Genomic DNA, 26572 nt, shown 5'->3' on the forward strand with positions numbered 1-26572 from the left:
ACTGTACACGGCTCATAAAAAACACAGTAAGAACTTGGATTTTATTGCACGCAAGGGCTGGATCGTCCACAAGAGTCTTATTCTCCCAATCTTCTTGTTCAGTCCAAATGATAATCTGCAACATGTTCAAAGCTGCAGTCTCAACAGAAAGGAATCAGTTCTCGAGTTCAAATAATTTGGGAATCAAATTGAGTTTTAAATAGACTTCTTCTGAAAATAACCCCCCTGTTCTTTTGACAACAAGGCCTCAATAACCGTTTTCCATATTACATCATTTTGCCACACGTATTACTGCCACTGTACAGTTAGGCTAATGAAAACTGTGTGTACACTCAAGAACCTACTACTAGTCTTTCATTGCAACGATTTAGATCATTTCAACTAAGTTTTGCTTAATAAACACTCAAACTCATTCTCCCTGGGTCTTGTACGATCCTTAATCATGACAGATTAAGTAGTCATGTGTAATTAACCGCAGTAAATAAAAAGCAAATAAAATTAACAACTTCTGAAAAATGTGTTGTGCTCATGTACATAGATGATTCCAACATCTCTACTATGACTCAGCAAATAGATTTTTTCTCAGACACACACACACACAGTTGCTGGGTTTGTTAAATTGGGGATGGAATAATCACATCAACACAGTGAGACAATATGTTCTCCAGCCGAAAAAACAAGTGATAGCAGGATTATTTTCCAAATTTAATAATACATTTCCTCCACTAAAACTTGGTTCTCTGCTTTAATTAGCTAGATTATCTGCTCTATTTTGAAATGTTTTGTTTTTACTTTTTAACAAGACAGGTTGGTGCTGTGATTCCTCAGTTGCTGATACAGGTTGAAACAGTCATCGTCTGTTCACATCAACAAGTTGGATTTTTAAATGGAACTAATGATATGGTAGCCAAGTTTAACAACATGTTGAAGAAGCTCAAATTTAAACTATATAATAAATATATACTGTGAAAATGTACAGTATAGTTCATAATTGATTATTTCAATGTGACACTTCACATATGTTCAAAGTCAAAGTGTTATCTTTGTCTCTGTAGCTGTTGTAAAAAATTTGGATTGCAGACAGAGGTAAGAAAACATTCCAGGATCTTGCCAAGGCTCTTCATACTAAATTGAGAAAAATATTGCATTGCATTGCGTAAGTGCTAATGTCTGATGTTCATCTGGCCTCTGCTGAGAAGAAACACTATGTTTGCTGGTACAGAAGACCAATTACTTTAAATTATCTACAATGATTTATATTTAATAGAAGACTGAAGATGGAAAATATTGTCTCAAATAAAATATAACGTACTGTGGAGGAATTTACTTCCTATGCTTGGCAGATTTTGGGTCCGTTTTGCCTTTAGATCCAAGGCCGGTCGGGAAAAATGTCCCAATGATCCAGTAGTGTGAGGGATTTACAGACAGTCACTGACTGGATAGGAGGCACAACGATTTTGGGGTCAGAAACCCTCAACAGCGAGAGAGGAGAGAAAGCTGCCCGGGAAGCGTCACCAACATGTTGTGTATTTGCTCGTGCTATAAAATTTATAAACCATGCACACTCCCTATTCTCAGCTTCAAGTTCATTCAGTTTTACTCTCTTTTTATGTTTTTCTGTGAAAAACATACAAGTGCAACTAGCCGACAGTCTGCCTCCATATTTGTTTATGTCTGAAGTCACATTTAATTATGCAAGTTTCTGTGAGATGCCAAGTCCCCAAAACCGCCACTCTGAAATTGTTTAGTATAAACACCAACTATATTGTCCTGCGTTTTGACTGAATCCTCTGATGTGTGCTTTCTTAAAATAATAAAATAATTGGTTAATTCTGTCTTTATGTCTGTGGTATCCCATGTTAAAATTAGTTAAGATCTGAAAATCCTCTAGTGTGCACTACGCAATAGGTTTAATTTGGATAACATCGTACGGGTCATCTACAGTTCACGCTAGGGGCTCACTACCTGTGTCCCCATAAGTAGAAGTAGCTCTTTGCCTCAGTCTCTCTCCTTGTCATGGTGAAGACAGCTGGACTGATAGGGAGACACTGTAGTTTAGGCTCAAGGCTAGAAGATAACAGTGGAGTCCTGTATGTTTACAGACTTATTACCTCCACCTGGAACGCAATGAATGAGACCTCCAGATTTTAACATGAGGTAATGCATTTAACATCCAGCAGATCGGCTGTTCAGATTTAGACCGGCATTCTTCTGATTTGGTTTGGTACTACATTGTGTCCGCACACTGTATGTTGCTGCTATAGCCCCAGCCAGACTTCAAACAAACAATGCTTTGTAAGACATCTTGAGTTTTCTGAAACCTTCTTCTGAAATAAGAGATAATGACCTGCTCCAAGGATTTTATAACATGTACTATTACACTGCCTTACACTAATTCATCTGCACACATTTAAAAGCATCAAAATGAAAGGCAGCACTCTGGTCTGTCTTCTTTCTCACCACACACTACGTTCTCCGCGGTGGGCTCTCGGATGGTTTGACAGAGAATTGGTGCAAATTACTGTCTCATTAAACCTGATGAGCTTTACTGAGACTTAGCTTATGACCCATGAGAAAGAGGAGGAGGAATATGGCTGACATCCACCATACTAACAAAGGAAAGCTCACACCTGACATAAGCATGAACAGTTGTGTGATCTTTTTCAAGTATTTGTGTCATATACAGTACGTGTCTATATTTAGGGAATGTGTGCAGCTATGTTCCTTATTCTCTTTGTATCATTCATGTAATGTAACTGTGTTGACCAGGAACAAATACTGGCACACTGATCCTGATGCCGTGACTATTTATTCATCAGTGTAGGGCTGGCTATCGACCGGTTCAACCAATGTGTACTTAATTACTAAAAGCTGATCAATCAAATCAATATAAAAAGTCCTTTATCAAGCATAAATTCCAAACATTCTCGCTTCCCATGTGAGAATTGCTGCTTTTCTCTGTTTTATATAATTATAAACGGAATCCCTGTTTGGATCGTTAGCAGGCGTTATGGCCATAAAAAAACAACTCTAAGGCTGTGATGGCGTGAGTGTGTTTTTACAGGGACAAGTGAGAAAATGAAAGACAATCCAGGAAGTCCAGTTCCAGTAATTGATGAGGCTTATCAGATGTCAAAACACTGCAAGGTTGTAGCCAGATTTTAGAAATACTAGAAGTACATACAAATTTAATTTCTCGACATGAACAAATGCAGTTTCAAAGCCTTACTGTCAGGAATAAAAATCTGATAACTATGTCTACCTAGTTTTGTTGCCAAAAAGTTGTCAAATTTGTAGAGATTATGTCTAAAAATACTGGAATCAGCATATACAATGTCATGCGTGTGTAATTGCAGACGATAACGTCCCACCAGGTTGCTAAAACCCCAGATGTGCAGGAAAAAACACATGATCTCAGTGTCTTCGTCAGTTCTTGCAGCTGAAGTGTTTTGCATCAAAAGTTCATGATATTTGTACATGAGGTGCACACGAGGAGGACTATGGGGATTTAGATGAAGGAAAAAGGATGAAAAGTTTTACTTTACTATCACCTTTAATGTCGAAGTGCTAAAAGTTTATTTGTTATTTAGTCGTCCCCCCCCCTCTTATTTTATGTAATTGTGACACATGAAATGTCTATCCCTCTGTATCAGCACCCACACACACCCACACTGCAGTGGATTCATAGAAATGAATGAGAAAGCTGCATTTTTTGACATACTTCTAATGTCAGTCTAAGTAAGGTTTTAGTCTGGAAAAGACATTACCTTGGGCTCTGGGAAACGATAATAGGTATTTTTCACTTCTGACATTACAAAGGCTAAAGTATTTTAAGCTGAAATGATTAGTCGATTAATTCCTTAGCCAATCAGAAGAAAATTAATCAGCTAATTTGATAAGCAATTAACTGTTTCAGTCACTTTTTTCAAGCAAAATAGCCAAACACTCTCTGGTGTCAGCCTCTTTAAATGTAATTTATGAGTAATACAAATATCTTTGGGTTTTGGACTGATGGTCTGATAAAACAGGGACTTTGAACATGTCACCTTGGATTATTTTTATAATTAACCAAGTATATCATTGAAGTGATAATAAAACTAATTGTCAGATGCAGCCTTCCTTATGTAACACACTTCATGGCATATGATGCAGCGCTTATATTGCCAGCTGAACTTCCACACCTTCACACACTGTACCTCTCTCTTTCTCCGTTTGTCACACAAATAACCGCACAAACTTTCACTGCCTCTCCAACTTCCCCACTCATCCTGCCCTTATCACGCAGTCAGCCAGGTGTGAGACGGCACCACTTTGGGTGCCAGCAGCCATTTTCAAATCCCGCTGTAACATTAACACACACATCCAAACTGAGCTAACCCTGCTCTACTCCTCCGTCCCCGCCTGCCCGTCTGCTTGCCAGTCGTCCTCATGCTGAGTAAATGTCCATGTAGATCCCAGCTCAAACACTGCCTCTGCTGCTCGCCTGCTGCCAGTTAAGTCAAACTCTACAAACGCCGACCTTCCTTCATCACAGCTGATGCTGACAATGAGCTGGCACATTCGGTTTACATGCACTCATCTCGTCAGGAACACCAGCCGGTATCACCGCCAGCGGTACGGGAAGTGTTGCTGTAGTATGACATGATTGAGACAGCTACTAATGGTACTAGTTGCCCTACGGTGCCGCATGTGGTATATCAGGATGGAGTTTGTATCCAGATCTGTGGACATCCAAGCAACAGCTCCTTGAATAATGAATGGGGAGGGAAGGAAAGGCGGCAACTGCCAAAGCAGAACTGAGTGTGAATGCTGAGTAGAGAAAGTAAAGAAGGCAGGAAACATTATGTTACACTAAAGAAGAATAAATAGATGAAGAGGTAAGGTAAAAAGAAAGCAAGCACAAGTTGAGAACAGAGTAAAGACAAATAAGCAAGTTAACATATTTGTTTGCACTGCTGTACTGCTGCTTATTTATATGTAATTTGCAGGGGGGGGAAAAAAAGGTATTTTTATGTTACTGATTAACTGACGTAACTGATCAGAACAAGTTTCACCATTTGGAAAAATACTTATTGAAGTTAATTAAGGTGCAGAGTTTAGCCCTTGTGCCAGAAGAGCCTGGTGGCAAGCTTCTTTTGACGGGGGCCAGGCTTGGGCCCCGCGACAAACTGAAGGCAGCATTAAGGTAGGGCCCCTATTCCCGTGTCTCATCCATATGTTTATGCATTATTAGCATGCATGTTAACAATCCATCAGCTTCATTCACATGAAGTTTAGGCCTGGAGAGATTACAGTAGAGAGAAGACGACAGAGGAGATGGAGGATAGAATAATACAAAATCCATTCATTCAGCTGTTTCTAAATACACAAACAAACATCGGGCACACTGTTGTTCATGGAGACTTTGGTTATGTCCTCCCCAGTGCAGCTGTCAAACCAAAGAGGAAAGCAGTGAAGGCAGCTGGAAGTGAGACATTACTTGGTTTCAGCAGAACACAATTTTAAATTTTAAAACAGTAGTAAACATCAAGTTTTGGGGTCAGTCTCTCACAAAACAAAGCAAGCAAGATAAAATATTTTCTCAATTTCTGACAGACAGCCACATGACAAGATGTGTTTTAAATCTTGGGCATTAGACTTACAAGCTGGGTTCATTACACGTCCACACGCACACTTTTGATTGATAGCAATAACATTAATTTTCCTCTCCGTGGCTTATCAAAAAGCTTTAGAGTAGAAGTAGACGAGGCAGATTTAGAAGTAAGCGCACCAAAAAGTACATTACAATACTTGATTTTTAATCAATCTTTAGCCATGACAGCATGTTAAACAATGCATGTACATAGCATTAATTGATGTTTTGGCCACTTGAAGGCAGCATAATAAACTAATGACACAAAAGTGACATATAATCACTTTAACTTTAAGTTGTCACACCAGATATGTTGTGAAACAGCCCATCTACAAAACCCTCCTACACAGAGAAGCATTAATATTCTTTGGGATCCGTGCTTAGCTGTGAAACTGTCCACTAGTCGTTCACTTTGTCTGTCTGCCTGTTTGGTGCTGGGCAGGTGGGGTACAGTGGGTTTTTAGAGCTGCTGAAAATGAGTTTGATGACAGAAGTTAGAGTGAACCATTTGCCACAAATTACTGTAAAATGTGTACAAATGTATAAAACATTTTCAGTGTTTTTTGTTTATTGATTTAAAAAACATTACCGCAAAGGGCAAAAAATTAAGCTCTCAAATGGTTTTTATTTCATTTCTATCTACAGAGACTGAGAAATAAATTTGTTTGAGTGAACGCTGACACATTCTCTCAGGTCTTAGGATGCTGTCAAACAATGCTTAGGTTTTAAAATGCTTTTTAGTGGGCACATATAGATTTTGATGGGTTAAACCAAAACAATAAGATGCTTTATAGAGCTGAGGGGAACTCCAGAGTTGGGTAACAATTGTCTGTGTTTGTCACTATAACCAAACCCCTTTCTGCACAGTTTATAAAAAAATAAACATCTAATGCCACAGCTTTAAATCACAAATTTCAACTATACAGAAGAATCTTTTTCTTTCTTGTGCTGTGAATGAATACAAACAAACAAACATACATCTATTTGGGCAATGTATCTAAAATACTGTAATCTGTGTTTGCTCATGGATCTGTTGCTAATATTAACTGGCAAACCAAATGGCCTAAGGCAGCTGTATATTATGAAACCAGCTGAATGTAAAGTTTAAATAATATTAAAATATATGTATTATGCCTTAAGCCTTTTAATATTCTGCAGTGACAGATATAGCCCAGCATGCAGAGAAAAAGACTAGTCAAACAAAGAAACAGTAAGACAGACAATCAGCCCAACTTTGGCCTCATGGGGCCAATGTCTGTGATTTCAAGTCACGCTGTCCTGCACACGGCGTTATTTTGACAAAAAGAGCACACATTGTCCTGACACCGACGTGAGATCCTTTCCAGGAGGACAGCAGCCGTACCTGGAGACAGGGAGGGCCGGCGTTGGCAGGTGGAGCTGTTGAAGGGAAACCTTGACATTTAAAGTTTTAGTCTTGTATTTCAGAAGACTGAGAGGTCACACTGTAAGGTGGAAAAAATGTGTCTGTATTGCAAATCGCAGCACCTCTTCAAATATTCCCGGCATTTTCAACAAGAAGACCTTGTAGATAAAGAAAACTGTAAACCTTTGTGGAATGTGCGGTTTGACTGATTCACTGACTACATTTGTGAGCTTTGAATGTTTGATTCCACATTTAACTGCTGATGTATCCAAGAAGACCTTACCTACACTCCCAAAATGTGACAAGTGCTTAGTGAAGACGACAAAAGACACTCCAACTCAACATATCAAGGTATCCATTTAAGCAGCGGTCGCTTTTCATTAAAGCCGCCTAAATCTCTTTACCCCAGCAAACAGACCCATGAGGCCCAGAGCACACAGCTCTCAGGTGAGTCTGAAAGCTGAGATCGAACGAGCGCCCGGGAAGCTTAGAGAGATTAAAGAGAGAAAGACAGGTGGACATAAAGGGAGTCTGAAAGAGATTGTAAGCCTGTTTAAGAAAGGCATGTAAATTTTCAACACCAGCCAGTCAGGTTTGTGCATCTAACACTCAGCTAGACACTATGTGGTAAATTATGGAGAGAGAGAAAGACTGAGACATGAAAGGTAATAGAAAAACAGGGCAGGACACAGAAAGCACAGGAGGCTCAGCATCACTGCAGACAGCATAAAATCACATGTTTGACCACTGTGTTGATAAAATCCACAGAGCTGCCCGCAAGCTACAGAGAAATTATTCATGTAGTCATCATCTAGTAGTCTGTATTTATACAGCAGAGAAGCTGATTGTCAACCACATGTCGTCTTCTGTTGCTTTTACTATGTAGAGATGTTTTTCCTTTTTTGGAAATACTCAACAATATTACTAATTTTTTTCTTCAATACACGTCTTCGTTATTCACTCCTCCACCCAGTTTTAGTCAGTTCAGAGTGCATGCAGAGTAGATGCTCCACAAAAGGCAGTGATTCGACTGATAACACGTTAGTCAAATTCTGATCCCTAATTTCAGATAGGCAACACACCCTGACCTACACCTGAAGTCTGACTTTAATAGGATTCCACAGTTCATGAACAGCTGATTTCAATGAGCTCAAACTCGCTCTGTAAAGACAAGAAGAGCTGCAGATTCAGGTGATAATTCTGTGTAGGTTCATCATTACAAGTGACCCCATTTCACATTGCCTTCCATTGTAATTTGATAGATTGACAAAGAATATCGATTATAGTCACATTCTGCTTGAGTTGGTTAGTTTGCACGGTGAATTATAATGAGTCGAACTCTGAAAACATGAGCCCGTACAGTTTTCACTTTGCCTCACCTCTCAACAGAGCTAAAATTTCAGCTGTCAGCTGTTGAGACAAACACAACCAAATCATAATTATGTAGCACATTTCACTTTGTTACAACTCTTTGTTTTTCCGTGTGTAGGCAGCTGCAATACAAAATTCCAGGTTTCCAAGGATGCACAGGAAACTTGTGTAACACATGTTTACTTAGCTATGTTCAGGCAGCATTTTTTGATAGCTTATCAAGGAACTTGACAGTGCCAAAAACACTCTGCAGCTGCAAGGAGCATCCAAATGTGATGGCAACCTCCAGCAGTTACATACCAAATCATCAATTCACTACGATTTGCTTCAGTTTAGTGAGCAGCCTATAATTCTAAGTTTTGATTAAATGTAATTCAGCATAAATCGCCTGCAAAATAAGTGCTCAGTTAAAACCATTACAGTTTCAACAGAAAATAAATGTTATAGTTACACTTTGGGGGTGGATATGCAACCAAGTGGGCTATTTCTAAATGTATCTATACTTCAAATCATCATCAAGTTGAAAGGCCATCAAGCAAGTAACTGTATTCTCAACATGTCCCAGGATGCTGCTCTTTGGCTGAACTTAGTGTCTGTAGATAGTAGTAAAACAAAAAAAGGATTTCCTAAGTAGATCAATAAAGCATAATATTATCATTATCATGCAAGACACAACCAGCTAAGTGCCGATGTAAACAGCTTGCAATTTTCACTCTGCAGCATCCAAACAGGCCGAGAGAATTCAAGTTAACTAGCCAGTTGACCTTTGATTTCACAACCATTAGTCAATATCTGCTAAAAGCAACTGATAGCTAATGCATTTGCAACACGCACACAGAATAAACCAAGACTGACTGAATGTGACAGCACATTACAACACAAACACACATAACACATGAAAATATAAATATAACCCCTGAGCACATTAAAACACACACACTCTCTTCATCTCCTCCTTCTGCTATGGCCATGGGGAAGCAAGTCTCCTGACAGACTGCAGTGGTAATGGGCCGTACTCCTCTCTTCCAGCTTCCTCTTCTCTCTCTGTTAATGTGAAAGCAAGCCACCATCTAGACTGAAACCATGACTTCATGTCCCGACTTGTCCTCTCCTCAGTCACTGACACAGCACTCTGTCTCTACCATAAACCTCTCATTTTCTGTCTTGCTTAAAAGACCGCTAGGTGATTAACTGGGCCAGCAAATAGAACATACTGTATATCAGGGATGTCCCAAGCCAAACTACAGGATCGGGATAGCGGCTGATACAGGCATTTTTTGAAAGGGATTGGTATTGCTATTCATGTCCAAACCACTGTTCAGTCGAGATAGAGCACACAATAATTGAACACATTCCAGCAAAATGGTTGTTTTATGTCCATTTCTGCAGCACTTCAAAGGTGAACCACATCACTAAAGTGTTGCTCTTGGTTGAAACTGCATTTGAACTACTACTTTCTCCTGCTACAACATATGAACACTTCTGTCTCCATGAATACATCAAGAACAACTATGTTATGACATACTATATTACTGGGAATACTACAGCAATTAAGCTGTAACACATATAAACTTACTCACTGCAAGCCGCACTGTGCATCCCCAATGGCAGATGTTCAATATTATAGGACTTAGGGACGAGTTACCGAGGGAAACGATTACCGGTTTAACGGTAAACCATGGTTAAATTTCTGTTTATTACCGTACGCATTTTAGTTTTTAAGACGGTGCTGGGGAACCTGATTGAAGAAAATAACCTTATAGTGAACGCAGGGTGATTTAACTTTTAGCTTTGCTTTGCCTGTCTGACTTGCTAACAGTGGGTAAACTAAAGCTCTCAGTGTTTGCTGCTCTTGTAAAAACGCTACACATTGTTCTGTTGATGTGCGCGTCATGTGTTGGGAGAGTCTATTCGTCCACTGCACATGATAAGACGTTTTGCAGTTTAGTCAACCAACCAGCATATTTATGTCGGTTTTTGGGCTCATTGTAGTTACTATCACTGTCTTCTAAAGACTTATTTGTCCATTAATTGTCCACGGGATCATTGTATTACCTATATAATATAAAATATAAAATCTTGATAATGCACACTTTGATTTTCATATGTTTACAAAAGGTATTTGCTGTAATTTTATTTTTTATGCAAACAAAATGGCAATTGTATTTGTATTTTCAATATAAAACTTGTTGAAATGGTTTCAGTGTGTGTATCAGTACATTTTAATATTTTTTGGCACATTTTTACAATACCGTGATAATACTGATAATGAAAGTGATATGAAATTTTCATACCGTTTCATCCCTAATAGGACTGGGTAAAACACTTTTTGGGGACTTACCAATATGTATTCACACAACAGAGGGCCTCATGCAAAAAATATTTGTACAAACAGATTCGTTCTTGAGTGGCTTGTACGAGTGACCATGGGAACTTTTATCTCATATTTTGAATTTTTCCATTAGGCACGAACACAATTTATGACTGGTCCAGACCTGTCGTAGGAGTTTTTTCACTAATGGATTGTATATTTCATTGCTTTGAAGCAATTTCGAGTTTGAAAATCCTATATAAATTATACTTCATAAATATGTTGACAATATCCTGTTTGACAATAATACGATTCTAAAATTATTCATATAGCCTAATGATGTCCTCATCCATTTAAATTGGCTGCTGTAATGTTACTGTATAACACTACAATATCAACATGAACATCTCAAACTGCAAAACGACTAATTGAAGGTTAATTTGTCTCTGTATAATAAGGTCAGATGGAAGTGTAATCTTTTGGATCCCTTGGCACGTCAGGTCCTTGGAAGAAAGTGACAGCGTGCTGATATATTGGCAGGGACAGACGAAGTGTTGATGTCGCAGTTTAGATTACCACGGGCCGCAGACAGACCCGCCAATCCAACCCTCTTAATTCTCCTAATTCTCTTAATTCCTCTGCTGACACTGATAAAAATGATAGTTCACTTTATGGATCTCTGAAAGAAGGACATCACTCTCCAAACTTGTGAACTTTTTCATCGTGTTTATGCAGGACATTTACAAAGTTATTTGAAGTTAGGAGCATCTGCTGAATCTGAACATGCACAAGCTCGTACGAGAACCAAAAAGTAAGAGAAAGATTAGAGTACGAAAATGCTCTTGCACGAGGCCCAATACAGCATAGAAATCTGTCAACAACAAAAAAAAACAAAGTTGGCATTTAGTTTTGGTAAGATTTGTGCCATTGATTAATTATTCTTTGATCAGATAGTTCCTGATCTAAATGATAATTTTGACAAGTTTAGCCTGTATTTGATTTCAGCAAAGTTCTTGTATGGGTTCTTGTGTTTAGACAATATTTAACATCAGATAGGTTTGTTTGAGAACTATAAACACATTTTAATTGTATTGGCACCAATATCTAACAATTTCAAAAGACGCCCAGCCCCTAATCTAAAAAAGTGGGAGGAGAAATCTCTGCTCTGGATATACATATAAAAAGGTAAATATTCATTACATGCTGTATGTTTTATATAATGCACATCCTTCTACGGCAAAACAATAACAATATTTCATAAGTCAAAAAGAAGCTAATTTAGTCAACACAATGCAGGATTAACTGTCACAAACGCCAACATGTTGACTGCTACGTTAAAACTGGTTTAGTTTGCCAAATAAGAAGAAGAGCTCTGTATTCACTGGCTCATAGTTTTGCGGTCCCCACACTTCCTGGGAAGCTCAGGTCAGGGCAAAAGGAAACCTTTTTCTGCATTGTCTAAAGAGTTAGCTAACAACTGTGTCAAGTGTGCAACACCATGTCATGGTTCTACAGCAGTGAGAAAAAACATCAGTGTATCATTTTCATGATTAAAAAAAATGGACAATGGACTTTAGGGTTACACCCAAGTTGCTTTTTAGACAGAAAATAAAATGCATTACTTGGTCGCAGGACATCAAGCAAATGAATCATTTCATTAATCACCAAGCTGATCATTTCCAGTTCAGCCCAAAATCAGTATCAGTAGTTTGAGGGTGAGGAAAACCCTTCAAGGAATGTAACTGCACCTTTAGGCCTCACCACAACACACTATATCATCAGCCTACCATAATCCACCACTGCAGACAGCTGCAGTGTCTACCACATAAGCACTATCCACACTGAGCCGTCTGTCTATGGCTGCACTCCAGCTTTTCTTTCTGAGCTGGTTAAACAGCACAGGTTTCCGCTGCCTCTCCAGGTTGTTTTAGAGAGACGGGCTTGTGGGTGGCAGCGGTGCTTTCCATGCTCTTGAAGACACTCAGACATCACGCCTGCCGGAAATGTAAAAATGCCTTGGTAATGCCACATTAGCGACAACAATGATAAAATGCAGTTAGTGAGATGGAGTGACCAGAGGAAGACAGATTAGGGAGCACACAATCCTCAACAATGGGTGACTGACTGTTGTATTGTGCTGTTCTGCTGGCAAGAGCGAGGAGACTCTAGCCATGCAAAATTCAGACAGTAAAGTGCTAAGGCCACAGGTTGTGTGTAATGGCTAATTGCTGTAAACAGACAGCACCATTACATTTGCGGTGATGTTCGAACAAGGCTCTGGTCAGAGGAATAGAAAAACGGCTAATTAGTGTCTGTGTGATGCAGAGCTCACGGGTCTGGCTGCTGTAAGGTTTCACATTAAGGCTGAGAGACTGTGATAGGGTCCTGCCTGGCCCACAGGGCTCCAGGGGTATATATTATATATATATACACACACACACACACACACACTATATAAATAACTGAAGCATGTAGTGAGTGCTGGCCAGACACACTGAGCTGATTCACTCTGGCAGACACTGATGTGGCTTGTCAGTGTGATCAATCAGCGTTCAATCATGGCTGTAATCACACACGGCAAAACAAAAACAGGCAAGGCCAAGACCACCAGTCTGCAGCACACATGATCCCATCATTTCACCTTATTAAGGCTGGGCAATATGGCAATATGGTTCAAATAAAAAAATAATGCAAGGGTTCACCACAGGAAAATATTTAGCTGAAGCGATAACGCACCCAGATCCTGACACATCTCATGCTCTGTTTAGATACTGTAGATTAGGGTTGGGCCGATAGACGATGCCATCGTCCATCAGCGATGGCTGACAAATGGTCGACGGTTGAGCAGGCATCGTGATTGTAAAACCCCACCCCCAGCTAAAAAAAAAAAATCTACATTTTTCACATAATAATGCCATGTGAAAGCAGGTTTTAATCTCTACGAACATTATTATTATAAATTTTAAATATGCTTCGCATCTTCCTTGGAATTCTCTTCTGCTCACACTCGGACGCACGAGGCCTACACCTCAGGTAAACACACCGGCTTGCCCCGCCTCTCTCTGTCCCCCCTCGCCTGTCTACTCCACTTTCTCCATTAGCAGTACGTTTTATAAAGTCGCCTAAAAGACACAAACACTTATTTTGTACTGACCAAAATGTCACAGAAACAGAAAATATCTAAAACACTGTATGCCTGGTGCGATCCGTAATCTTCTTTGATCAGATAGTTCCTGATTTAAATCATGATTTTTGCAAATTTTATTTAAGTAGTCTTTGTGTGACTGCTTGTGTTTAGACAAAATTTGCCATTTGAGAAGTTTGGCTTCTTCTGTTCTATGAAAAAAAGAAAATAGGGTTTAGTAGAAACACTGTATTTCTTAAATTGAGGCGGTATCACCTCTGAAACCAAGGTACCAAATCAGCAGTAGTATCAAAACATTACAAAACGATTAATCAGAGAAAAGTGTTAAGAATGTAACACAAAACCATAAATACATCCCGACCGATAATAACATAATCATTTTTCATAAGGATCCATTGGGTTTCAATATTTAAGTTTTTCAACTGGACATTTTACAGTTGAAAAACATCACTAACTCAGTTTTTTAATGACAATTGGTTTGGATAATTAGGATAAGGTAAAATGATACTGATCATGGATCATGAATCATATCATGATATGATTCAAGAGAAAGACAAAATTGGATTTTCTGGATTGTTCCCTTCAGCACCACTGATTTCTCACCGCTCCACAGTCACACCTTACTAACTGGGATTGGAGCTGTACTCTGACCAGTACAGCTCCAATCCAGTTTCTCAGCATCCCTGCAGAGAAGCTGGATTGAAATAATCTCTAAACAGGGTGAAAGCAGGCTTTTGTATTGTTCACCAGCTCTGCTTGAATGGGAGGATGCTGCATTTGGCTTGAGATGTGCCCTCCTTTTTGGCAGTGCTTATTTAGGAAGAATCATGTCAGATGGGTTGCAGACGTGCTCACATATGAACATAAATTAACAAGATACTATACATGATACACGCGTATACGTGGGAATGTGCGCACTGATGCCGTTTCCCTTTTGTACAGCGCTCTGCTCCAGTTCCATCAGTCACATTACACTGACTCCCATGTCCCCACAATCCTCCCTACGGTCATTCGTCACAATGTCAGTTAAACGCTGACTCGGGTCCCTTGAGTGTCATGATAATGTTGTCCCTCTGTGTGTGTACTCATTCATTTATGTCTATATTTTGGCTTGGCTGTGTGTGTTTGTCTGAATGCATGTGTCTGTTTGCACTAATGCATGCGTTTTTTTTCTATTTTTGGTGTGTTTGTTTTGTTTTTTTTCCCCCTCTCAGAAGGCACCAGCGATATGAAGGTGTGTCGCTGCAGTGACAGAGAGGGAAGAGACAGAGTGAGTCGACAGAGAGGAGTGAGGAGAAGCCAGGAGGAGCTCAGCAGCAGCAACAGGCAGAGGGCAAATAGGATGACAGTGCCTTCTAGTAGCCTCTCTGTCAACATGATTATAGTTGAACCCAGCTTGGGGTCAAAGGCGTGTCACACAACATGCAAGACGGTTACTAAGGGGAGTCAAATAGAGACTCAATGAGCTGCCTGATAAGGCAGTGACAGAACCAAGCTAGCTTTGCATGAACTCCCTTAAGTTTCAACAGAATGAAATTTAGAAATTCAGGAAGTTCTCCTGGCAGACGCGAGAAGGGAACTTCTCACTCGTAGCTTTGCTGCAGCTCGTTGCAATATGAATCTGAGCTCCAGGGGAAGCATCCGTCTGAATGCATGAGCAGAAAATCACTACAGCCGACATGTGATCCACCATTGCTGTTTTTCCAATTAGCGTCTCTGCATCGATCATCTCAGGATAAAAACATGAAGATATCAATCCAACAGGAACAGACACAGACCTGGAAACTTTATCGTCTTAGATTACACACAGCTGAGGAGCAATAATGCTGCTGATTTGCTCTGTTAATGACAACAGGGTCTTGTCTCCGCAAATGAAGAGCTCATCAAAGCAGATCAGATCCCAGAGGCAGTTAGCTCCGTTTGCGTTGTGCACGCATCACGGGTCAGTCTTGAGTGACGACAAATACAAAGAACATCTTATTATTACAGATCATCAGCTGCAATCTGCACACAAACTTTAAATATATAGTCAGGTGGCTAGTTAGGCAACTGTCCATTATATGACCCTTTGGCATTATACATACTGACTACTGTATGTAACAACTCTGCTCTGTAGAACGAAGAAATTAAATTTTATTTCCAGGCCTGGAATTCTATTATTTTAGGAGCAAGGCCACTTGGCCTCTGGAGTTGCCAAATTTGTTAATGTTTGTCAATAATCATAACCATTCATCAGGGATGCTGGAAGTAAGTCACAGTTTGGGGTGCTGACAGAAGGTCAGTCATAGATACATATTTATACTGCGTGAGAGTTTGTGTGCCCACATGCCCCCGTTCTCCTTCTCTTCTCTGAAATTCTAATGTGAAAACCTGTGGAGGACTATGGAAGTTAAGACCCTAGTATCTGGACACTCAGCATGGGCCTTAAAATGTTTACAAATCTTTTTAAAAATTTGACACATTGAAAATAGCTTTTAAAACATGAACAGCTTTTTAAAAACTGTGAGCACTCATTACAGTGATGCGTGAAAACACTCATAACAGGAAACTCTAACGTGACTGGCGCATTACAGCTTGTAGAATATGGAACAGATACACGATACAGCAGCACCACTCACACAACCCACTGCACACTTTATGCAAACAAAATTAATGAACAATATTTATAACAATAACTTTAGTAAAATAGAACAAGTGTTGCTCTTTGGAGAAGGCTTAAGAAGCACATATTGGCACAAACGCATCTTGGCTCTTGCTTAATCTGTCCACTGGAGTTGCACTATCCACACCCTGGATGAGTAAGTAGTATAAATATGTGTATTAGTATAATATTATAACATTAAATAAAACAAATATTGTTAATTTATGGTATAGTATACTATTTTGCTTACCACTACTATAACACTAATTCCAGTTACAGCGGTTTCATTTTTGTTTTCTTTTATTAAATCCTTGTGCACGAAAAATGGTCTCACTGTGATTAGTCTCTAATGTGTTAATGTTGCTAAGAACTACCTTGTCCACAATCATACCCATTCATGAATAACAATGAGTTCATCATTTCAAAGTTTGCTGTATAGCATCAAACTCCCACCCCATCCAGCCTGTGTTTGGACGGTTTAACAAAATATAGCCCAATATAGCTAAATAGCCAGTCAAACCCAACCCTTGCCCACTAAACCCACTATGTACGCAGCGTTCCATTTCATGTTGCCTAATAATATTTCAGAATCTCAACAGAAGAGACTAGTGTCTAAAAACCGTGGGCTTTTGAAAGGAAAGATGCACAGGAGAAATTGGCAAAATCAGCTGGGGCAGTGCGGGCGGAGCATCAAGGAAACTGTGGACCAAGGCCAAACTGACGAAGCACAGCAGGCATGGCCGTCATGGCCTCCGTGAAATCCCTGCCCTACCTGGATTCATTAAGCTCTGACACTGGAGTTAAAATGATAAGTCGAAAAAGAATCAGCAACTGCCGTCCGGTTAATGTGGTCTGTCCAAGCTGGAGTCTGTACTAAAAGACTGTGTTGATTGTGAGAGAAAAGATGCTTTCTCTCCCAATACTAATTGGCAACTGCCAATACAGAATAGTGATCCAATACCATGCTCTAATTCACCAAATTTAAAATCAGTATGTCACTACATGGAACTCCTTGAGATGATTTTTACATAAGGTGAGACCTAGGCTTTTGCTGTGACTGAATGAATGTAACTGATAGCAGAAACACAACATTTTTTTACTACTGCATATCGGATCAGTGCATCCCTAAAAGAAAATCACTCTGTAACCATCTAATTAATCACGCCTGTCAATTTCAAGAATAGAAATCTTCCAGTTAAGAGTTTTCGGCATATCATCCAGATAGTTTTAGCTTATCAACTTGGTTCTGCTCATTTCATTGTCAGGTTGGGGATTCAGGTTGTGAACCAAGTTTAAGTTTTCACTAAAAAGTACGGTGTTTCTGTTGTCTCTAATCTTTGAGTTTTAGTTTTCTACAATTTTTTTTACTTGTAAATGTTGTATAACAAACTGATTAGATTCAATAAAAGATTTGACAAGAACCCCAACCCAGTCATGGCTACTTTATGACGTAACACAAAATCTATATCAATCTGCACTTAAAGTGCATTACCAGGCAATAATATATAATAATAGTGCAACACCAACAAAACTAATGCAGACTTCTTGTTCAGTGTGATGCATTAAACACCTCAAGAGTCTGCCAACAGTCTTTAACAAAAGAACAGCAGAATAAATATATCCAAACTCTAAAAGTGCACAGCATGCATTTAAAATAGTCTGCAGAAATGTTAAGGATTTGTGGTAATGAAGTAAACCATGCATACACTCTGATATGGTCACACTTTCCTGTTTGTCATTGAAGAGAATACAGAAAGAGAAACTAGGTTGCGGTACTAAAGCTTCAATAATCTTTTTTTCTAGCATTTGCAAAGCATACTGTGTGCAGTGTACTCTTCACCTACTCACTGATGGACTTAATTAACAATCAGTCTGACGGAGTACGTATGCAACAAGTGGGTGTTCAGAATAGTGTTTCAGTGTCAAAACCAACTTGTGCCAGAACTTTGCTTCGCTTTGATCTGCCAAAAAGTAAGAGTATTTGTTGAAACATGAAGGCCTTAACTTATCAGCATTTTAGTTTTACCAGTGCAACAAAATAAAACTGCATTTGACCAACATAATACACACAGTTCTGGTCTATATCCTCAGGTTTTAACAGCACAGTATTGACACAACATGCTGCTACACTCAGTAGTAATCCAACTTCAAGCAAACTTACAAATAATGGTACATTTTTGCTGTGTATTTCTGCTCTTTCAGACAATCCAGCAGGTACCCAAACATCCTTTGGATGAAAACTCCTGAGCTGGAAAAATAAATAAAGTGGCAGAGGGACTTGGAGGAATTGACAATTCACTATGGCCCAAGACAAAACAATTTCTTTCAGTGATTAAAATATTGTACCTGTTGCAGTAATGTACTGTATGTGCCAGTAAGCACAATGGTATTATGTGAAGGCTGAGGACAACAACAAGGCAACAACAGAGAGTATATTTGCAGAACAAAGCTTGAGAGTCAACCTGTGCAGCAAAACATGAAAGTCCCAAGGAGAAAACCCAGCAGGAGACTCCCAGCGTAGCAGCGTGGGAGGAAAAGAACAGCTATCAGCATACATCAAGTCATTTTACTGGCAGAAAAAAAAAAGAAATCATCCATCTCTGGAAACTTACAAGTCTCAGAACATGCAACCCGAACACCTCACAAGCAGAGTCCTCTAAGAGCTAGGAGGCTGCAGAAAGTCTCTGACCCAAACTGATCCCACACAAGAGCTGACATTTAAAAGAAGACATGAGTGCACTCACGGTTTTGAAGTCTCTGTGGCTGCACTCCTGGCCTTGGTAGCGGCAGTACAGCATCATCTCTTTGAGGTCGTGGCCGACCCTCTCGATGAACTCCTTCATGCTGAACGCTTTGGGCCTGTAGGCAGTGAAGTTGGCTTTTTCCTGCAGAAAAGCCAGCACGTCAGGCTCGGCCAGGTGCGGCTGGGGGATTGTCAGGTGCACATCCAGCAGGGCCAGCAGCTCTCCAGCATGGTACAGATCATTGCGTGTGAGGTGGCTGAAGCGGTAGGCGTTGAGGTTACAAATGGTCACAGCTGGGAAGACCAGGCTGCTCGATACCACGGCGTCCAGGCTGGTCACGTGAGGGTAGGAAAGGAAATAAGCCAGGCGCTCGGCGCTCTCCAGGGCTAACAGTCCAAGGCAGGCCAGCAGAGCCGCAGCCCAGAGCAAGCGGCGCACGCTGGGCTGACCATAAGGGAAGATGAAGCGCAGGCCATGCAGCGTGCTGGTGTGAGCAAAGGCCTGCCAGGAGGTGGGGTGCAGGCTGGAGCTCTCTTGGCTCCCCTGACTGCCACAGGTCTCCTTCAGATCCATGATCAGCCCTCCAGCCCCTCAGCCAGGGAGCCCCTGGTGCACTCACACCTGCACAGACAGAGAGGGAATGTCAAATACTTTTATTCACAGCCTATAATAATATTGAGCATATTGATAAAGCAAGAGAGGAGCAGGAGAGAGAAAGAGAGCAACAACTGACAAAGAGGAAGTATACATCAGGAGGCTAAGATATCCAGAACCCAAATAACTACTCCCAAAAAAGTACTATGGAGAGAAGAGAGAGAGGAGAAAGATGCTCCCTCAGGACATCCCTTTCCTCTCTACCTCCACTCTCAATGACTCCCTTGAGCTGAGAGTTAGTGTGGCTGCCAGCCTGCCTGTGGCTCCTATTACACCCCTAACACACCCACACACCCAAATCCCAAACTGCCCCCCCCCATCCTCTGTCAACCCTCTGTGACTGCGCGATTTCATTTACAAAAATCGCAGAGGTAAGCCCTCTGTGACACCCGGAGCAAGAGGTGAGAAAGAGTCACTTAAAACGCAAGCCAATCAAAGCTGCCTCTGTGTATTTAACGTCCCGACTCATCTCCATTCAAAAACACACACACACACGCGCAATAACTCTCATGCATGAGTGTGCACGCAGGCTGACATACACAAACACACGTCTAGGCTTCTCAGGATCTCCCGTGTCCCCAACTAATGACAAGCCTAAGCACCTCTCTCGTTCAGCCTAGCGAGAAGACATCCAGCCGGCGCAAGTGTGTGAGTCTGAGAGAGAGAGAGAGAGAGAGAGCGCAAGCAAGAGAGAGAGAGAGGGAGAGACGTTGATGATCAGAGCCGCCGGTTAGTCTCACACGCCAGTCCAAACTCCTCCCGTTTTCCTCTGGCCAGATACATCCGCTTTCCCTCCTCTTCCCAGCTCATCTGTGGCGGCGGCGAACAACAGCGGAGCTGGGAGAGACGGGAGGCGCACACACCAACACACATGCTCACACAGAGATGGAGGGAGGGAGGCAGGGAGGAGGGGGTAAGAGAGAGAGAGGAGGGAAGACGACGCTCTCCACAGCAAAGTCTCTTATTGAATATGTTTCCTCCCCCCTTCTCCTCTAACACTGCCACCTTCGCTCTCATTTGTCTCTCAGCATTTCATATTTCCACATCTCGTCACCACAAACAGAGTGATGGATGGATGCAAAACGGGAGGCTGTCGGAGAGGCAGATAGTAAAGGGGATAAACAGTGGTGGCTGCTTGGTCGGAGAGGGGGGTGTATGTCGTGGGAAGTGGAGCAGAAGTGGAGATGGAGGAGTAAAGGCGGAGGGGGGTGTAGGTTGAAGGGAGGCATGAGGACAAAAGCAAGAAGAAAACTAAAAAAAGCTAAAACGAACAAGTGTGGTCACACAGTGCACAAGAATGTCACATAGAGGAAAGTAATTCAGACACATAACATGCACAGGAGAGGGATAGAGATGTAAAGGGAATAATAAGTACTGAGTGTGTTTGTCATGTGTAATAAAAAAAGAAATTGTGATCTTATGTCGGTCATTTGAGGCATTTTATCTTTGTGGGTAGCAGTGTTTCGATCAAGGTAGAGAGAAGACTGTCAGAATGTGAAGAGATACGAGGCAACAGGAGAAGGAAGGAAGTGAGAGGAAAATAAAAGAAGGGTGTAAGAGTGTTAAAAGGTGGTTAAAATAAAAAACACATCTTCAATGTGTACTCAGACTGAATGTAAATAGGAAGGTTGCTAAGATGATATTTGACAATAAATCAGTATTTCACTTCATCTCTTTCAGGTGAAAGAAAAGCTAAAAGCTTGATAAACTGGATTATGGCAGAAAGAGAAACAAAACTAAACACTTAGCCCACAATACATTTTGGGCTGATAACAACACTTGTATTTGAGAGCTTAACATAATATAGAACATGTATGTATACCTGTATATATGACATTGGGCGGGGTGATAAAATGATAACAAAAATTATTTCAATATACTTTTCCTCCATATAAATATAATAAATGTTCAATAAATGTTTTGAATCACAAACAAATCAGCACTTTTTTCTATTAAGATATTTATTTTGTTGAGGAAAAAGGACAGAAAAATGCAAAAATCCGCCTTTAAAGTTGAAAGAAAAAATTATTTGACATATAATTGATAATTATAAATGCACTAATGCTTCCATACAAAGTGACTACTGGGTCTGCAGCAAGCGGGAAGCCTCCGGTCTGAGACGTGAAGCCAATGTGGACGTCCATTAAATCTGCATTCTATCAAACGGCCAGCAAGGGGCGACTCTTCTGGTTGCAAAAAGAAGTCCGGCACCATTAGAAATAATGGTAAAATGATGCCATTTCTCAGCTGATTTATTACCTCAGTAAACACTTTCCTAATGAGTTTATGGTCTCAGTCGCTAGTTTAATGTCTTCTTCAATATAACATAGTAGTAAATTGTGATCCCATTTAGAGGAAAATAGACCATAAAGCAGAGTATGCTTCAGAGCGGGATTATCTATGATTCTAGGCTAGAGTGACTTGTACCCTCGGCACTGTGTAAATTTAACCAGCGCCGTTGAAAAAGCTTATTATTAGGAGTGGCTGTTCACTTTCTCTGGTGAGTACATTTAGTTTTAAGACTGTTGGTCGCTAGACAAAATTAGCATCCCGGTTAAAATGACAGTAAATGTGAATTGACCCTTCGCCAAGCCACACCTAGAACATGCAGCTGACCAATCACAGCGCAGTATAGGTCTTGCTCTAACTGAGGTCCGACACTTTCATGGCTGCACTCCATTGATTCCAACTCTTGGGTAATTGTAATATGATAATAATGATTTATTCTCTTTCCAAAACCTAAAACAAATCCAGAAAAAAGTAGGCTGTGGATTGTTCCTAATGTAAAGTTAGTTAGCTAAGGCTAGCTAACTTACTACTGAATATGGTGATTCACTTTTACTCTGTGATCGGTAGGCTTTAGCTTCTATCATTATGTATTTCACATCAGTTTGACAGCCCGACCTTCAAATGCACAATGCAACTGCAAAACTGTTTTCTTCTGTTTGAGATTGTCTTTTCCAAAAATTAGACAATATTTCTCCAGGGAGTGCAGGAATAAACAGTGGCCCTTGGGGAAGGGTCAATTACAGATGCACCTAAGCAAGCTAGCTAGCTAGCTCCGCACACGGCCGTTAGCTCCACCGTGTCGTCCAAATATGGTCACGTCCGGTGCTGCTGGTTGCAAAAACTCAAAATGGCGGCGACCTATCGGCCAAACTCGAGGCTTCATGACGGCAGTCCACAAACCAACGGGTGACGTCCCGATGTCTACGTCCACTTCTTATATACAATCTATGGTCTGCACCCATCTACCTAAACTCCATAATACAAGTTTACGTCCCTTCTTGGCCACTGCGCTCCTCCAACAAACGCCGCCTGGCTCTGCCATCCCTACACACAAAGCAATCTCAGTCCCGGCTGTTCTCATCTATGACATCACGATGGTGGAACAAGCTACCACATGCCATCAGAGCAGGGATTAATGATCCAATGATTAATCTTTACAACAAAAAAAGTTTGTAAAACCAATAAAGAAATTGAATTCCAATAAAAAAATGCCTTTTCCAAACTTGATCTTTAGCATTTTGCTACTGAAATTTTTGTACTTATTTACCAACAAAGACCCTGACACAACAAATCTGTGATAAGGTCAAGCCTATTGGGGTATATGGAGAAAGTGACAGTAAAAGTCATTTGAACAAATCAATCAGTGGGTCAGGCGTGCACTGACAGGATCCAGAGCTGAATTACAATGACAGCCACTCTGCACACACATTGTTTGCTGTATCAAATTGAGATTAACTATGATTATGTTCAAACAAAAGGTCATGCGGATTAAAACCATCAATCAGCAACACTGAAATCACACTACATGCATATATTACAGCTGCACCAAACATCAACATGCCAATTACAGAGTCATTAATCTGAGATTTCTAACAAAGCAACAAGCAGGCAGTGTCACAACAGAAACCTGACATTAAGCACTCAAGGTTCATAGAGACTCAATTCAGGAATCAATAATTTACTAATTGTCAACCAACAGTCGGTCTGTAAAGGTGGACAACTCACAACTCATTTTAAAAATTCAGATTCATTTTTGGGTAAAATCTCAGCATGCACTCAGCTGTGAAGCTCATTTTCCAAAATTAGTAGACTGTACATCTCTAATTAAGTGATTAAAAAGAAATGGGCTGCGTGGAATTAGACTGCCATATAAATATGTCTTCACAGCGCCAAGATAAAAACCTATCATTATCTAAGTTTGAGGAGTTTAATTAAGTCATGTTACATCATCTGCCATTAATTTCTAACATGTAAACTGGCTAAAAATAATACTAACAAGTTAACTGAATTCAAAGTTAAACAGTGGTGGAAAGTAAAAAAGTACATTTACTCAATTACTGTACAAATTTGAGATACATCAGATATTATTTGAGTATTTCCATTTCATGCAACTTTATACTTCTACTCCACTAACATCTCTGAGGCAAATATTGCACACAACAAACATATGACCTTATAGACTATGAGCCTTTGCTGTCGATTAAACTACCAGTATATAAATAAAAGTAAAGTAAAATAAAACATACACTTTAATGCAGCAGTGATATTAATCCAAAAACATCATATATAACAATAAAACACTGCCTGAGTACCTCCATGAGTATACATTTGATATTCTAAGTATATTTTGCTAATAATAATAGTCACATACTTAAGAAAGGTTTCTAATGAATGCAGAACTCTTCCTTGTTAGTATTCAGTGTGGTATTACTTAACTGAAGTACCGTTAAAGGACCTGAATACTTCTCCCTACACTAGATTTAACAGTAGTAAATAAAAGCAAATAATTGTATGATTGTAATAATAATTATTGGCCAGGGGGTCACTCTCTGTTGAAAAGTGGTGAGATTAGTGGTGTGAGGATGCACAATATCGGGGTCACGATCACAAAAAAAAGATATTTTGAAGAAATAATCAATGCTGAAATATAAGATTATGAGCATTAAATACTTAGTTTCCTGCATTCTGGAGACATTTTTTGTTCCAAATTATGACTTTTTTGGGACAATGCACATTTGTTTCTTCTAAATTTTAACTGCATTGCATGTTTTCTTATTGCGTAAATAAACCTTGTCCTTGTTGCAAGCTCACAACAAATAAACGACACCTATGTTATTGTCAGTTATTAAACATGAGGTTAATTCTTCCACCAAGCTTTAACCTTACTATTAGTTGATCACCACCTTACCTGTATGCTAAGTTTTCAGATAGCTAGCTAAGCGTTAGCACATTAATACCTAATACTAAGTGGGTCAAATAGGCCTAAGTTACACTTCCTGTCCTGTATTTTACAAATTGGAAAAAGGAAAAGGAATTTTATAGTTATTACAATATGTTGTTAAGGGTAAAAGTTCCTTTATGCTTTGGCCTAAGAAGTCAAGTGTTTGTTTTGTAACCATTAGCTCACCTGTTGCTGCTGGACATCTCGGTTCTGCGGCCCAGAGGCTCGTTGTTTTAATCCTCCTTCTCATCCTCATCCAAATAAATTAATCCTTTAGCCACAGTACCATTCTGTTTGTTTACCGGTGCACTGGAAATAACTCTTAAAGAGGCGCTGAACAAAATACAGACCTACTTTTATGAGCTTGTATCTGTCGGCTGTAAGTGAAATTCCCAAACAGGTAAACCAATCAAAAGATGGCAGCTGGAAGTGACGCATTGTTTTTGCTTTGTTGTTTGATGCAAGAAAAAAAAAAGTCAGTAATAATAGCAAATTTAAAATAAATAAATAAAATAAAAAATAAAAATAAATCCCCCTCTCACCCCTTGCAGGGTGTGTCATCCTCAGGTCCTCTACCAGAGGCCTGGGAGTTTGAGGGTTCTGCGCAGTATCTTATCTGTTCCTAGGACTGCACTCTTCTGGACAGAGACCTCTGATGTTTTACCTGGAATCTGCTGTAGCCACTCTCCCAGTTTGGGGGTCACAGCCCCCAGTGCTCCGCTTACCACTGTCACCACTGTTGCTTTTACTCTCCACATCTTTTCTAGCTCCTCTTTCAGCCCTTGGTATTTCTGAAGCTTCTCGTGTTCCTTCTTCTTGATGTTGCTGTTGCTTGAGATTGCCACATCTATCACTGCAGCCTTCTTCTGCTGATTGTTGATCAACACAATGTCTGGTTGGTTAGCCAAGAGTTTGTCAGTCTGGATCTTGAAGTCCCACAGGATCTTAGCTCGACTTCCAGCCCATACTCATGGCAGATGTTCCTGCACACTATGACAGCTGTCTGGTTATGGCGTTCCACGTATGCACTTCCTGCCTGCATCTTACACCCTGCTGTTATGTGCTGTACTGTCTCAGGGTCATCCTTGCACAGTCTGCACCTGGGGTCCTGCCTGTTGTGGTAGACCCCAGCATCTATTGATCTTGTACTGAGTGAGTTCTTGTGCTTCTGTGCTGTCCTTTAGTCCAGCCTTTTCCAGCCACTGGTAGGATTTCCTGATATCAGCCACTTCTTCTATTTGTCTGTGGTGCATGCCGTGCAGCGGCTTGTCTCTCCATGAAGGTTCTTCGTCTTCCTTGTCCTAACGTTCGGGTTTCTGCTGCCTGAGGTATTCACTAAGCCCTTCATCTTTGGGGGCCATCTTCCTGATGTACTCCTGGATCTTTGTCATTTCATCCTGGACAGTGGTCTTGACACTCACTAGCCCTCGGCCTCCCTCGCTATGTGTGTGTGGAGATAA

At 40.3% G+C, this 26572-nt stretch overlaps 1 protein-coding gene across 2 annotated transcripts in view; it reads right to left on the reverse strand.

Annotated features, from left to right (window-relative positions):
- Positions 1 to 25572, reverse strand: part of asic2 (acid-sensing (proton-gated) ion channel 2) — a 403584-nt gene extending 378012 nt beyond the window's left edge. The window contains exons 1-2 of one of the 2 annotated variants that reach the window (XM_038705436.1): positions 25299 to 25572; positions 19229 to 19849 (exon numbers count right to left, since the gene is read on the reverse strand). In XM_038705436.1, coding sequence (XP_038561364.1) covers positions 19229 to 19801 — 573 coding nt within the window. In that variant the 5' untranslated portion in view covers positions 19802 to 19849; positions 25299 to 25572. Of the gene's footprint in view, positions 1 to 19228; positions 19850 to 20484; positions 20698 to 25298 lie in introns of those variants that run through there. The other variant, XM_038705446.1, reaches the window with a different exon arrangement.
- Positions 25573 to 26572: the final 1000 nt, after the last annotated feature.

The sequence above is a fragment of the Micropterus salmoides genome, unplaced genomic scaffold, assembly GCF_014851395.1.
Source record: "Micropterus salmoides isolate LMB-PRFRI ecotype aquatic unplaced genomic scaffold, ASM1485139v1 Ms_hic_scaffold_10, whole genome shotgun sequence".
Lineage (NCBI taxonomy): Eukaryota > Metazoa > Chordata > Actinopteri > Centrarchiformes > Centrarchidae > Micropterus > Micropterus salmoides.